The 14548-nt window shown below is 42.2% G+C and overlaps 2 protein-coding genes across 2 annotated transcripts in view; both read left to right on the top strand.

Annotated features, from left to right (window-relative positions):
- LOC309521938 (uncharacterized protein) overlaps positions 1-14548 on the top strand; it is a 149417-nt gene that overhangs the window by 26700 nt on the left and 108169 nt on the right. The window lies entirely within an intron of this gene.
- On the top strand, positions 3643-13653 carry LOC309522085 (thioredoxin-like). The gene is made up of 5 exons (XM_082205302.1): positions 3643-3748; positions 5477-5577; positions 11387-11446; positions 13217-13282; positions 13527-13653. Exons 1-5 carry the CDS (start codon positions 3706-3708, stop codon positions 13587-13589), a joined length of 333 nt encoding a protein of 110 aa, XP_082061428.1. The 5' UTR covers positions 3643-3705; the 3' UTR covers positions 13590-13653.

Raw genomic sequence — 14548 nt, 5'->3', positions numbered from 1 at the left:
GAGGTGAACGAGAGTTCCAAGAAAGGAAAGTAAATGGAAGCTGTCCGTCTCCTTTCTGCTTCCTATAATACTTCCATTAAAACTTAATGGATTCTCCAACCTTACATCACCTCTGTTTACCAGCACCTGAACTGATGATACACACTGCAGAGCTGACAACTTAAAGTGCTCCACCGAGATGCTTCTCTTTGGAGCTCAGCACTGATCTATCCCATTGAGGGTCCTATTCATTCGTTTCTAAACCCAATTCCCTCAAGCTTCCTTACCATTGTAGAAACTAGATGGCCTCTTTCATGACACTCCTAAATATAAGGGATTGGAGCACATCATAATAATTATTATAATTCTAGCCAAATTCCTCACACCTAGAAAACTAACTTGCTTTTGAAGGTTCAGCCCATCCTTCATTAAAGTTACAAAACCTTTATTTATTTCCAATTACAAGGCCTTGATTTGCTGTAGGGATGGGAAAGTTGGGGGGTTGCAGTTGTCTTCTGAGTGGCTTCCACTTTCAAAGCACCTTCTTTCAGATCTTCTGCCGTGTGCTCTGTGATTTAATGTCTGAATGTTTAACCTCAAGAGGTGGGGCATCACCATTTCCCCACATAATAAACACGTTGCATAAATAAAACAAGTCAGGTACCTTGAAACCTGCAGTTGCAAATATCAAAGGATTTATATCGGACCTTTTAGAATGGCAGATCCCAACAGCAGAGGCCAGTTTACCATTTGAAGAGGGCCTGAACTATAATGAACTATAATGCTCATTAGACTGTATGTAGAATAGGTACCCAGCCAATTCTTGGTTATATTGCCACTATACTGTAATTGTTGTGACTGAGAAGATCTGTTTCAGGGTGCCAAATTTTGGCTGTGCAAAGGCTGCCATATTATGAAAGAGTAATACCAAGTAAACTGGCAGAAATGTATACCGTATTTTTCGCTCTATAAGACGCACCAGACCACAAGATGCACCTAGTTTTTGGAGGAGGAAAACAAGAAAAAAAATATTTTGAATCTCAGAAGCCAGAACAGCAAGAGGGATCGCTGTGCAGTGAAAGCAGCAACCCCCCTTCTGTTCTGGCTTCTGGGATAGCTATGCAGCCTGCATTCGCTCCATAAGACACACACACATTGCCCCTTACTTTTTAGGAGGGAAAAAGTGAGTCATATAGAGCAAAAAATACGGTAAATCTAAATCAAACAAATGTTGGAAATGTAAAGAGAAAGAAGGTTCTTTTTATCATTTGTGGTGGTCTTGTAGTAAGACTAAAGCTTGCTGGGAAATGATATATAATGAATTGAAAAGGATGTTCAAAATAACTTTTACCAAAAAAACAAAAAAAAAACAACAACCAGAAGGTTTTCTTTTGGGAATTATATATAAATTGTATAGAAATTTATTTATGTATGCTACTACTGCAGCAAGAATGTTACTCGCCCCACAATGGATAGAAGAAGAAGTCCCAGTAAAGGAAGAATGGATACAAAAATTTATGGACTATGCAGAAATGGCGAAACTTACCGGAAGAATAAGAAATCAAGATAACAAACTTTTAACAAAAGAATGGAAATGGTTTATTGAATGTTTATAGATAAACTGCAAACAGATAAAAACATTAGCAGGATTATTGTAATAACCTGCAGTTTTATAAGAGTATATATTTATAGTAGATAACTAAATGAGCAAGTTAAGTGAATTGGATATGCAGAAGATATTAAAAAATAAATTTAAGGAACCGCAGAAAGAGGGGGGAGAAAGTCAAATTTTGAAATGATAAATGGATTGTAAAATGAATGAAATATATAAATTTGAAAAGTACAAACAAACAAATAAATAAATAACATATTATGAAAGAGTACCAAAGTCTGCCCCGATAGTTGGGAAGGGGAATTACTTGAAATTGGGCGAAGGAAGAGGCTCTCTACTTTTTGTTTTTTTAACTTTTATTTTGCCTTAAACAGGTACATATAAATATAGACAACCAAAATTACAAAGGAAAATTCCTTAATAATAATGAAAAAAACTACAAAAAACTACAAAAAATATCGAAGTACATGACACAGAACATAAGCAACTATGGGAAATATAAAAGAAAAGAAAAATAGGGGGGGGGGAGAGAAAAAGAAAAAGGAAGATGGGCCAAAGCAGGAAAGCTCATCTATTGTACACTTCCTTCAAGTTCACAACAGATAATTATTCTTATCAATTATCTCTATCTGCATTCCAAAGGAATCCCTCATCTTGGTATCAGGGAACATTTCTCTATGCGGTATCATTCTAAACATAGCCAGATCTTTCTTGTTGAGCCCTTGTCCCCGAAATAATTATTTAAACATTCCCATTCTTCTTTCACCAGTTTTTTAGGTTTATCTCTTATTGCTTCTGTCAGCTTTGCGAGCTCCAAGTACTCGCACAATTTGACTACCCATTCCTCTTTAGTGGGTGTATTTTTATCTACTCTCTACTTGTATTAAGGTTCGTCTGCCTAATTTCACACAAACAGGAAAAAGTGCCAAGTTATGAGGGAATTTCTGAAACGGAAAATCGGAGCCTCAGCAAGCCACCTGCACGCGATAGACACTGCAACCTAGCAAACACCACGTGGAAACTCTGTATGTCATGAGGCAAGTATAACATTTGGACCTCGTTTCCTATAAAGCCGTAACTGTTGATGGAGTCAAGAATCCGTAAGGATTAAGAACAAGGCCTCAACAACCTAAACCTCAGCAAATCTCTCCCCACAAAATGTGTTCAATTCAACAGGGCTTTTAACCCCAGAGTGAATGCAACCAGTGCCAGATTTACGTATAAGCTAAACAAGCTACAGCTTAGGACCCCACTCTCTTGCCCCACCCCCGGAAAAAATTAAAGAAAAAATACCTGGATGTGCATTTCTAAAATATAAGATAAAAAACAAAAAAATAACACCTACATACAGCAGCAGTGTTTTGTGTTGTGTAGGCTCCTATGATGTAAGCAATGGGCCCCGCCTGCTAGCCTGCTCCCTAAAATATCACTGGTTTGCTCATTTCTATTTATAGGGAGCCTACATTCTGCATGGACTAGTTGCATGGCAAAATGGGCAAATGGCTTTAGATACCTATTGGGTCCCTAAATAGCCATATAGCATATATTCAACACAAAAAACAGCAACAATTTGTTGTTGACAAAGGACAGCTGTACATATACAGTGGTACCTCGGGTTACATACGCTTCAGGTTACATAGGCTTCAGGTTACAGACTCCGCTAACCCAGAAATATTACCTCAGGTTAAGAACTTTGCTTCAGGATGAGAACAGAAATCGTGCTCTGGCGGCACGGTGGCAGCAGGAGGCCCCATTAGTGGTGCTTTAGATTAAGAACAGTTTCAGGTTAAGAACGGATCTCCGGAATGAATTAAGTACTTAACCTGAGGTACCACTGTAAAGGGCCCCATTACCTTCAGTAGCTTAGGGCCTCATCAAACCGAAATCCGGCCCTGAATGCAACCCGCTCCAGACCCTCCCCAGGGACAGCTAGGAGCCCCTCCATGAAAGCCAACATCTTGCTTGGCCATCAGAAGTAATTGTATAGCTGAATATTGAGAGGGTTTGAGCTGGCACGCTTTATGTCATAAAAGCATCCTGGCAACCTGATCTGACTTTGAATCACTTGCTGATGATAAAAATTGTGGGGGAGAAAATAGCTTGAAGAGGACGTAATGGAGGAATCTGCGGTGCTACCGAATATACACAATCGGGCAAGTGTTTGAATTCATGCTACTATAGAATTAGCTTGACGTTTCATTGAAAGCCAAGTAGATAACTGGAAGAAATTCAGCCAGAGCTGGCCAAATCTGCAGAAATTGATGAATAAGCATTTCCCCCCTCTCACACCCTCACCCCCTTTCTGGACACGGTGATGGGTGAAACAGAATTATGCATTTTAGCCATTTGCAAAGATGCTCATGATGTCAGACTGCTCAGTGCCTTGTAAACTGCTGAACCTAGGGTTGCCATACGCCTGGAAGTTCCCTGACATATCCGGAATACTGCAGCTGCAAGCAGTGTCCGGGCAAAAATCGCCGAAACGTCAGGAAAAATCCAGGCATATGGCAGCCCATGTCTTCTTTGCAATTTTGCAAAAAAACAAAAAACAAAAAACTCTGTCCGAATTTTCACTTTTTGAAATATGGCAACCCTAGCTGAGCCTGTATGTTTAGAACTCAACAGGCAATCATAGCCATGTCTTCTCAAAAGCAAATTCCCCTTGAGTTCCGTGAAGCTTCCTGCGAGAAAAGTGGCTATAGGTTGCAGTCCTGATTCTTAGTCACTTAGCACGTCATCATAAGCAAGAGGTAAGTTTTTAAGAAAAGAAAAGAAAGAAAGAAAAGAATCATAAGTTATCATTTTAAAATGTACTGGGTCTTGCTTTTGGTCCAATCATGATGGAGCAGTTTTGCAGAAAACTCAACTCCGGTTTTGGGTGAACTTTCTCCTGTATTGGGGCAACTTGGCAAAACAGTTCTCTTCATCTGTGTTCTTTGATGTGACATCTAATTCTTCTTTCTCTTTGACCATGGGTATTGGCCTAGGCTACATCCGGACAAACCTGTTTTTTGAGCATTCATTCTGATTCACTGGCATAATATTTGTGAGGAAGTTAGATGGCACCATCTAATTGCTGAGCATTCATTTTGATTTGCTGTTGAGGTGGTTATACAAAGTTACCCCACACTTTTCAGCACATTTCCCCCTCACTTTCTTTCACTTTCTTTATCAGGAAAAGTCTAATCTTTGGGTGAAGCAGTTGCACAAGGGCACTAAATCAGCTGTAGTTGCACAGCCGGAGTGTGATTTAATCCTGACCCAAAATAGCCCCTTATCTATGATCCAGAGCTGACTCAGTCTTTACAAAGAGGGAAGTGATTATTGTATAGTCTTGGTTCAAAGAACAGTAAACAAAATAAAAAGTTGTACAATAGAAAATATCTGTGATAAAAGGCATAGTTTGGGGGTGATAAAAAATCATCCTCTTAAGAAACATGGAGATCAAATATCTGGGTGTATTTGTAACTCCTGCTATTTTAGAGGAAGGGAACCATTTTCAGTTCAAGAGGTCATGAGGAACATTTGGGGGGACTGAATGCCAGTGGAGAGGGGGCCCACCGACAAAAATGTGCAGCTGGTTATTTAAAGTCAGAAGTTTCCACACAAAAACACCCTTTCTATCCTCTACACAGGCAAATAAGGAGAATTATCTCAGTTCAGGTTCACATCCCAGCCAGGCTAAAATCACCTGAGGAGGTTGTAGAGTGGGACCAGTCAGGGGTAACCTGGTGAAGGGGTATGGCCCTAGGGAGAGTCCTGAGGGCCAGATAAGAGAGCCCTAGAGGGTTACGGTCAGTCCCTGGTCCAGAGGTTCCCCCCTTCTTGTGCTATGTGACTGGCTCATCTGCTGACTGCCTGTGCCCTCGCTTTCCAAACAGAAAGAATTCAACGATCTACTAAAGAATGCAGGACCCAAACTGGTGGTTGTTGACTTTTCAGCAAAATGGTGTGGGCCTTGCAAAATGATCCGTCCTTTGGTTCACGTAAGTAAGACTCGTGTTGCCGTTACGGACCCTTCCGCGGTGCAAGGAGAAAATGTGGTTCCATTGCTGTCCTGATTTTGCTTTGCAACTGGGCCGAGTCTCCCTTGGGATCGTTGAAGGCTGTCTTGCACCAGCTCACATCTGTCTAACTTGGTGCTCTCCAGGGTCGCTGGTGCCTAAGGTCTTTCACATCACCTCTTACTTGTTTCATTTTAACACTGGAGATGACAGGGATTGAATCTGGAATCTTCTTCTACCACTGAGCTACGGTCCTTTGCTATCTTCTATACCTCAACATGCTTCCCATGTTGTCTCCATGTTGCTTCCTTCAAACCTCTGCTCAGAACACACCTTTCCTATGAAGTCTTTGGCTTATCTCTGAATCCTCAGCCCCAAACAAAAAAAGAATTAGTTCCTCATATTCATCCCTTGCCTCAACCTCTTATCATTCCATCTATTGTTTCATTCTCCTCACCTCTCAGACTTTACACTGTGAGCTTCTTGGGAGAGAGATTTCACCAGAACCTGCCATTGTGTTTATTTAAATCCTGCCATCAAGTCGATGTTCTTTCTTTGTTTCTGCAAATATATTATAAAAGGTTCCCACTCTTTTTCAAAGTCACTGGTGTCCCTTTCTTGTAGTCTGTCTATCAGTTTTGCCAGTTCTGAATAATTCATCATTTTCTCTTGCCATTGTTCTTTTGTTGGAATTTCTCCAGTCTTCCAGTTTCGTGCTATCAGAATTCTCACCGTCGTAGTAGCATACATAATGTCCTCTTCTCTTTCAGCAGATCTTGACCTAAAATACCTAACAGGAAGGCTTCCGGTTGTTTAACAAATGTTATTTTCAACATTTTCTTCAATTCATTGTATATTATTTGTTATTGCTTACTCTTTTAAGCAGAGGACTACCTTGGCACCAGGAACACCTCTCGGTGGGTGATGGGATACCTACAGGCACTCGAGGGATAATAACGAAGTCAGAAATATAGGCATCTGATATTGTGAAGCAGCCAAATTGCAGTTTAGGTGGAGAGCAAGTTGCTAATGTGTCTTCCCAGGAAAGTTCCAGAGATTGCAACAAAGGGCTTTTAGCAAAGCACTTAAAAAGTGAAGGGAGATATGGTGTTTGCTTGTTAATGAATCAAAGTCAAAGGTCCTTGGGTGATTCTGCTGAATGATTTAAAAGGTAGCTTCTAGAGAAGCATGTTCAGTAAGTCAACCAAATGTTGCTGCACATCTTCCTGGCCAAAATTGTCAGTTAAAGGATACAAACAGTGCCGGCTCACTCCATAGATCCCCAAGTCATTAAAAAGGCCGCCCAAACCCTCTTTAAACACAGACTCCCCAGGTGTCCCTATTTTCCAGGGACAGTCCCAGATTTACAGAAGCCATCCCAGTTTCTGATTTGACCCCAGAATGTCCTGCATTTCCTTAAGATGTCCCTATTTTCATCGGAGAAATGTTGGAGGATATGGTAGGATGTCCTGATTTTCTTTCGAGGAAATGATTGAGGGTATGGAGTTATCTGACCCCCGAGCCATCTCAACGCAGCCCTGTATAGGTTTTTTCTTTAATGCTTAATGTTTTATTATGTTTTTATATATGTTGGAAGCCACCCAGAGTGGCTGGGGCAACCCAGTCAGATGGGCAGGGTATAAACATATGAGAGAGTGGATAACTCACTGCTGGAAGTGAAGCTACAGGGAACCAGGTAGAGGGCCATCTTGGTAGTGGCACCCTCCTTGTGGAATGCCCTCCCCTCAGAAGTCAAGGAGATAAAGAACACAACTTTTAGAAGACATCTGAAGGCAGCCCTGTTTCAGGAAGTTTCTGTTTGACATCTTATTGTGTTTTTATATGTGCTGCTAGAAGCTGCCCAGAGTGGCTGAGACAAGCCAACCAGATGGGCAAAGTATAATAATAATAATAATAATAATAATAATAATACAGTAGGACATCTCTTTTTTCATCCCAGAAATGTTGGTGGGCATGTAAACACCAACAATACAAGTCTAGTGTAAAGCACATGTTATCTCTGACATAGAGCTGCCACTTTACAGTGATATCTTTGTGTTGAGATATTTTGCTTCCCCCACCCGCCCACCCCTTACAATATAGGATCCCTTACACCCATGTTGTGGGAACATCATGTTCTGATGTTTCCCCCAACCCACCAGAGCAAATTTAGGGGGCATGAGGGGCACACAAAGGAATGAAAGGGAAGGAGTTGAGTCGCCTGCAACAGCACAGTTGAATTCTGCCATTTGTTTTTTGTTTCAGTACCTTCTGCACTATTAAAAGCCACGGGAGCCCTGATCTCTTTTGCAAGATTCTGACACAAAGAGATATTCCAGAACTTATCACTTTGCTCTTGAGCCAGTGAGAGAGAGGGATCAAAAACCATCTTAGTCAACTTCCACTCACAAGGTCATGTGGTGGTGGAATGTCAGCTGCGCTCGGGAAAGATAATTTCATTATAGAAGAACCTACAAATGATGCCTGTCCCCTCCATGTGAAGAATTACGAATTGTCTGCCTCTTGTTTTCACTCATGCTCACTGTTTGGCTCACATGTCTGTCTCCCTGTAAGTGCCATCCCATCCGTTCTCATTTGTTGCTTGGCAATGGTCTTAATCAAGCAAACACTAATAATGAAGGGTTTGAATTAAAACCTGTTTCCATTAAAAAAAAATGTGAACGGCAAGACTTCATCTGTTTCAGACCTCATAACTTCACAGTATATGAAGTTGTCACCAGATGCATAGGATAAAAGTACTTCTGTGGTGTAGATTAAAAGAGGTGGTAATGCAAGGGTAACACATATTCCAGATATGTGGGACTACTTCCTGGGCAAAGGAACCTGCAGCTCTTTTGATGTTCCTGGGCTCCTACTTCCATCAGTCCTTGCCACCATAGTCAGTGGTCAGGGGTGAATGGGAGTTGTTGTTATTGAGTTTCCAGCCTGGGCTCAACTTATGAGCTCTCTAGGGTGCTCTTGAACCCTGAACTCTTGCCTTGCATTACCGTACTTTGCTTCTTTGCTTTGTTCTGCTTGCTCAAAGTGGAACTTTTGCGTTCAGTTCAGAAACCCTCTACTGCCAAGGCTGTCCGTCGTGTACAACTGGGAAATGTGGACTAGGGCTTTGGGTGGTCAGGTGAAGAAGAGGACAAGGCTTCTGGACCTTTAGTAGATGTATAGATTTGAAGGAGGTTCAGAAGATGTAGGTGAAGGCTGAAGTAGTAATCGTAGGGGTTTGTTTGAGAGCAGAGGTTTTCAAGTTGTATTCTGAGGAACTCGCATTCACCGGAAAGCTCATGCCAAAATGAAACTCTTACCGGTAAAGCTGTCACAAGATTCTTTGTTCTATTCGCCTGAAAGGCTCCCCGGATGCAGTCCAGTCAAAGTTAGTCACTCTTGACTTAAGCCTTGTTGAACTCAGTGTGGCTTGCCTTCAAGTAAATATAGCTAGGATTGGGCTGAATCTGATTCATGTCCCCAACCATAAAACCCAAGGACCTTTCCAATGAAAGCCATGAAGAGTCTTGTGGCATTCCAAAGAAATGAATTCCAAAGCAAATGTTGTCATTAAGAAGTTCATTTGAAATCAGTGTGGCTTACTCCTTCCAAGTAAACATGACTAAGAATGAGCTGTGTCCCATTCCACTCAGCAGCTCTTGATACCATCAGCCAGATACCCCCAGCCATGGTATTCTTCTGGAGGGTACCATTTTCCAATTAGACTTAGTTGGGAATAATTTTCTGGATGGTGTCTATTGAGTGAATAGCACTGTGAAAAAAGGAGATCACTGAGATTTACGGAGGCAGAAGACCTGGCTCGTTTCAAAATCAATTTCTGGTTAGCTAATTAGGAACATAGAGCCACTTGGGCTTCAAGTGATAGCATTGGATCAAGGAGTGTCCCCAGACAATTAACTTGCCTCTTCAGGATGAGCGCAACTCTATCCTAAAAAAGGTCATTGCCCAATTCCCACATATGAACTCTGGTCCACCAACAGCACCTCCATCTTCTCAGGAATCAGCTTGTTTTGACACATCACCACCTCCAGACAAAGGTCCAGAATCTGTCCAGCCATGCCTGGTTCAGATGATGTAGAGACAGAGCAGAAAGTTATCAGTCTGTCAACAATACTGAGCCCCAAACTCTCAGATGACTCAACCTAGGGGCTTCATGTAGATGCCAACTTTCTTGGGGACATGAAACTAACCATAATTACCTTGAATTTCTGCTTCACCTGCAAGAAAGAAGGGCATTTTCACTGGCCAGGTTTAATTTAAATCCATCAAACCTCCTTTGGGGAAGGTTCTCAGGCAGGGTGGAAGGAGAAAGAACTTGCCCATGTGAAGACCACCTGGTGGAAACCCTTACATATATGGTTCTCAATTGTAAACTATATGCTGATCTCCACCAGCAATTTCTAGATCAACTCTGTATCCCCAAATGGAAACCAGAGTCAGAGGTCATACATTTTCTATTACTGGGGAATGACCAGGAGCTCACCAAGTTTAGTGGCTAAATATCTCTATTTGGGTTTTTTTGTCGTCGAAATGCACTGCAGACCTCTGATCTCCCTGGAGACCAACAGATGTGACGATAGACTGCCCTGCCTCCTTTCTTTTAGCAAATGTTTTGTGCCACTGGGGAAGTAGTAATTCTGTACTGATTTGTTTTGGATGTTGTATGTGATGCCAATAAAAGGTTTGGTGATGATGATGATGTAGATGCCAACCAGCATAGCGGACAAGAGGGAACCACGTGGGGACCCCATAGCACAACTGCCAGGAAGCTGAGCAGAAGCCCCTCAGTGCCATTTTCTGCAAGCAGTCCTGCACGTAGGAGTGCAACCACTGTGCCTCTGAGTCTCCACCTGCAGAGCCTCTTCAGAAGGATACCATGGCTGATGGTCTCAATCGCAGCTGAGTGTGCACTTCCCTAGGTTCTCTTATGATACACCATCAACCAGAGTGACTAAGGCTGTTTAAGTGCCCAACGTAGGCCTTTAGCCAGGCTGAAACGGGTGGAGATGAGAGGTGGGAAACCAGATATGGTAGGGAGTGTGCCTTCAAGGGGGCAAACTCCCTCAGCTGCCCTGGGATTATTCGTGTGGCCATTCCAGAGGGGCTCTCTGTCACTGCTAATCAGAAAGCCCCCCTTGCCAAGGAACCTTAAGCTCCCAGTTGTCCCATACCTGTCCTCCACCAGATGTCACAAAGGTCCAGCCTCAGTTGATTCAGATGGTATTGAGATAGAGCGGAGTGTAATCATCCTGTTGACCATACTGAGCTCCAAGCTCCTGGTGTCACATCTGACATCAGGTGTGAGGTTCTTGGAGGTGTCAGTTTGTACTGTAGGCTGATGCGTTTGCACAGCAGCGGGGAAAGAGAGGATTGTCCCAGCTTCCTAGACTGTCCTTCTTGGGCTGATCTGTGCTGATATCCCTTCGGTATTAGCCTGATACTCTTAGGGTTATTCGCTCCCCACTTCCCTTCCTTCTTCATGCCTTCCTCTCGAGAGAGATGTATTTTGGACCTCTCTTCTCTCAAGAAGCTAGAGCAAGCAAGTCTTGTTGCTTCTCCACTCCATCAGATAGAATTAGGGATGTCTCCTATAAAACATGCCACTTTCCCCAGCTCTGGCCTAGATATATATATGAAAAAGATATCAATGTGCAATTATCTCTCAAACTGAAGGGCATTTGAGCCAAAAAAGAGAATGTAGTCGTGTTTTCAGGCCAGAACATTTGTCTGTGTCTGCTAACTAATAGATTTGTTTAATTTTGTTCTGTAGGAGTTGGCTGTTCGGTACGAAAATGTGCTATTCTGCATTGTTGATGTGGACTTGGCAGAGGTAAGCTACCAAAACCAGATGATGTCGAGAATTTCTGTTAGAGTGTAACTACAAAGCAAGACTTTCTAGATCAAGCCAGGGGTTCATTTAGTCTGGTATTGTTTTCAACAGGAGCCTTTAAAACAGCAGTGGGTAACTTTTTTCTGCAATAAAGGCTCCCCGCTGGCAGGGGGTATGTAATCATTTTCATAATTAAAACTCCCAACACAACAACTATGTGACTTTTTATTTTTTACTGATAGATGATAGCTTTATACCCCTAGTTATCAATAGACCACGTACACTTAGAAACTCATCTGTAAAGGACAACAGGCAGGAAAATTAAACAAATAAGACTAGGGAGCGAAAAGCCAACCTTAATTATTTTTCACTCTCTCTCTCTTTTTTAAGCATGTATGGAGAAGCGTAAATGCAGTTTTGAAATCTCTGAGCAGGAATAAAGTTACAATTGTCCATCTATGTAGCCTAGCATTGTATCTCAGACTCAGAAAGATTCCAAACTGCCTATTTCCACCGATGTGCAGGCTTTCAGCAGCTATTCACATAATCCCTCCCCAAAAAAGTGTGCATTCATAGATAATGTCAAGTCTGGTTTGGCCCTTAGACTGTAAGCTCTCTGGGGCAGGAATTTGTTTCTCTCTCTCTCTTATACAGTGGTGCCTTGGTTTAAGAACAGCTTAGTTTATGAACAACTTGGATTAAGAACGCTGCAAACCCGGAAGTAGGTGTTTTGGTTTGTGAACTTTGCCTTGGAATAAGAACATGTTCCACTTCCTGTTGAGTGTGTTCCATTTGTAAATTGAGTTTCCCGCTAATCAGAGGCTTCCAGTTGAGTCTGTCAGCTGTTGAGTCCCGAGTATTCACACAACACAGAGGTGATATTTGGAGCTTTTGTCTTTGCTAATTTTTTTGTGTTTTTGTTTGTGTGGCTTTTTTCATTTTTTTGACAGTGACTTGTTCTTCATTTTATGGACTGACTTGTGACTGTGGCTCGTTTTTGTGGACTGTGGCTTGTGACTTCGTTTTTGTGTCTTGCTTTTGTGACTGTGTGGAACCCAGTTCAGCTACTAGTTGATTGTGTGACTGCAGAAATTGATAAAAGCCCCCCATCCAAACAATGACTATCATCAGTGCATATAAGAAAATAATAATAATTATAATTTTAATCATCTACAATACTGTCTTATTTATTTTATAGTACAGTACATTGATTATTGCCTTCATTTTATGGATCAATGGTCTCGTTAGATAGTGAAATTCATGTTAAATTGCTGTTTTAGGGGTTGTTTGCCATTGTCTGGTACGGATTAATCCATTTTCCATTACTTTCCATGAGAAAGCACGCCTTGGTTTAAGAACACTTTGGTTTAATAACAGACTTCCGGAACAGATTAAGTTCGCAAACCGAGGTACCACTGTACTTTGTAAAGTGCAGCACATATAATAACAGTGGATGAGGGTGATAGTTGAGAGAAAACGATGCTGGGAAGAGTACAAGCTGGGGGAACTAAATGGCATCAGACAGTATCTGAACAATTCAAATGTTTAGCAAGAATAGTTCCTGTTTCGTTTAGGCAATCTGCTCAGATGCAATACTTCCAAATGGAGTATCAAAATTTAGGAAATGTGTGGTGCAGCACTGATAGATATGGTATAAAACACCATACTTTGCTTTCTCCGGCATTCTCGTTAGAGATACTTACAGAATGTCTAGCATATTTTAATTAGTTCCTTGACCATATGGCATATTGTTCAACCTCTCATCCCCAGGATGTGGCTGACCTTTGCAATATCGTCGCCATGCCAACATTCCAGTTCTACATGAAAGGAGAAAAGGTATTTGTGGCCTAGAAACACGGTTTAGTGCTCTAAATTCTGGCCAGGGCTGCCCCTAATCTGCCAGATTCTGCCCTGGAATGAGCCATTCTGGGAAGGGGGCTACCAAAGAAATCCAGTCACGAGTCACCTAATCTCTGACCGGGAGGAGATGGGTAGCAAATCCCTATGGGACCCGTTGATTCTCCCAAATTCCTGGAGCTTTGATTGCTTCCATTTATTTATTTATTTATTTTGGTCCTAGATTTTTGAAATCACTGGAGCTCGTCCCAAAAAACTGGAAGAGAAGATTAAAGAGCTGATGTGATCCTTGGAGAAAACTCCCATGTTATCAACATATATGCCAGTAGAATAAAATACCCAAGGGCCCATGGTCGTGTGCTATAGGTGCCCTCATTCAGTGCAGCTACGTGGAACAGCAAATGGCCATGGAAAGCAAATATTTAGGATCACATGTGGTGGAAGGACAGCTTTGACGCCTTTGTCGTTCGGTTACTGCATAAAACAGGACTGCAACTGGGTGCCTTCCTGCCCTCTCTGGGTATTGGTGGTGGGACGACAATGAGTGGTCAGAGGGAAAAGAGGGTGTTAGAATTCCTGCTCCATGATTGCAGTCATGGGATTGTTGTCTATCACATGACGGTGTATGTTTTGACTCCACAGAGTGGGAAGTGACAGAGACAGGATGTTTGTGTTACTGTGTTCCGTGAAGTGGGACTATTGTCCTTTGTTCTTTTCCTCTTTGCTGTCTGATGCTAGAGAGAGAAGGAGCCATGTTGCAGTGCTCCGTGTGTGTTTATATGTAAATAAAGTAGATTAGCCAAAATGCTGAGTTGCTGAGGTCTGTCACACGCATGGTGCGCAAACTCTCCGGATCCCTAAGTGCACTGGTGTCGGTTGGCATTGGTCGCTGTGATGTTCGGGCAGAAGAAAGCTCCTGAAGCTCCCGAACGATAGACCAGGAGGGAGGGAACATGCCAGTCAGGCATATGTCTCTGCCAGGGTCCTACTCAACTATAGGCTGAACTCCTGACAGAGGGAACATGCTGGGAAGAGGTGGTGTCAGAAACTGAAAGGGTTACAGGGCTTAGTGAGCAGGTGGCACAGGACTTCGTGGCTGCCATGACGACCAACACATCACTGACCCAACACTTGTGGCAGGACACACCCTGGACATCCTTGTTTCTCTCTCTCTTTTTAAAAGTTTTTATTTATACTTTTCAAATGTATACATTCCATTAATTTTACAATCATTTTAACATTTCA

The sequence above is a fragment of the Podarcis vaucheri genome (assembly GCF_965113315.1).
Source record: "Podarcis vaucheri genome assembly, chromosome: 17".
NCBI lineage: Eukaryota > Metazoa > Chordata > Lepidosauria > Squamata > Lacertidae > Podarcis > Podarcis vaucheri.
The sequence above is the reverse complement of the archived record's forward strand: the minus strand, read 5'-3'. Positions and strand labels throughout refer to the sequence as shown.

Excerpts from the sequence above, each read along its gene's own strand:
- LOC309522085 (XM_082205302.1), top strand. The coding sequence starts at position 3,706 with ATGGAGGAATCTGCGGTGCTACCGAATATACACAATCGGGCAA. Across the intron at positions 3,749-5,476 it reads GAATATACACAATCGGGCAA|AATTCAACGATCTACTAAAG; the intron begins GTGTTTGAATTC and ends CCAAACAGAAAG. Across the intron at positions 11,447-13,216 it reads TTGATGTGGACTTGGCAGAG|GATGTGGCTGACCTTTGCAA; the intron begins GTAAGCTACCAA and ends TCTCATCCCCAG.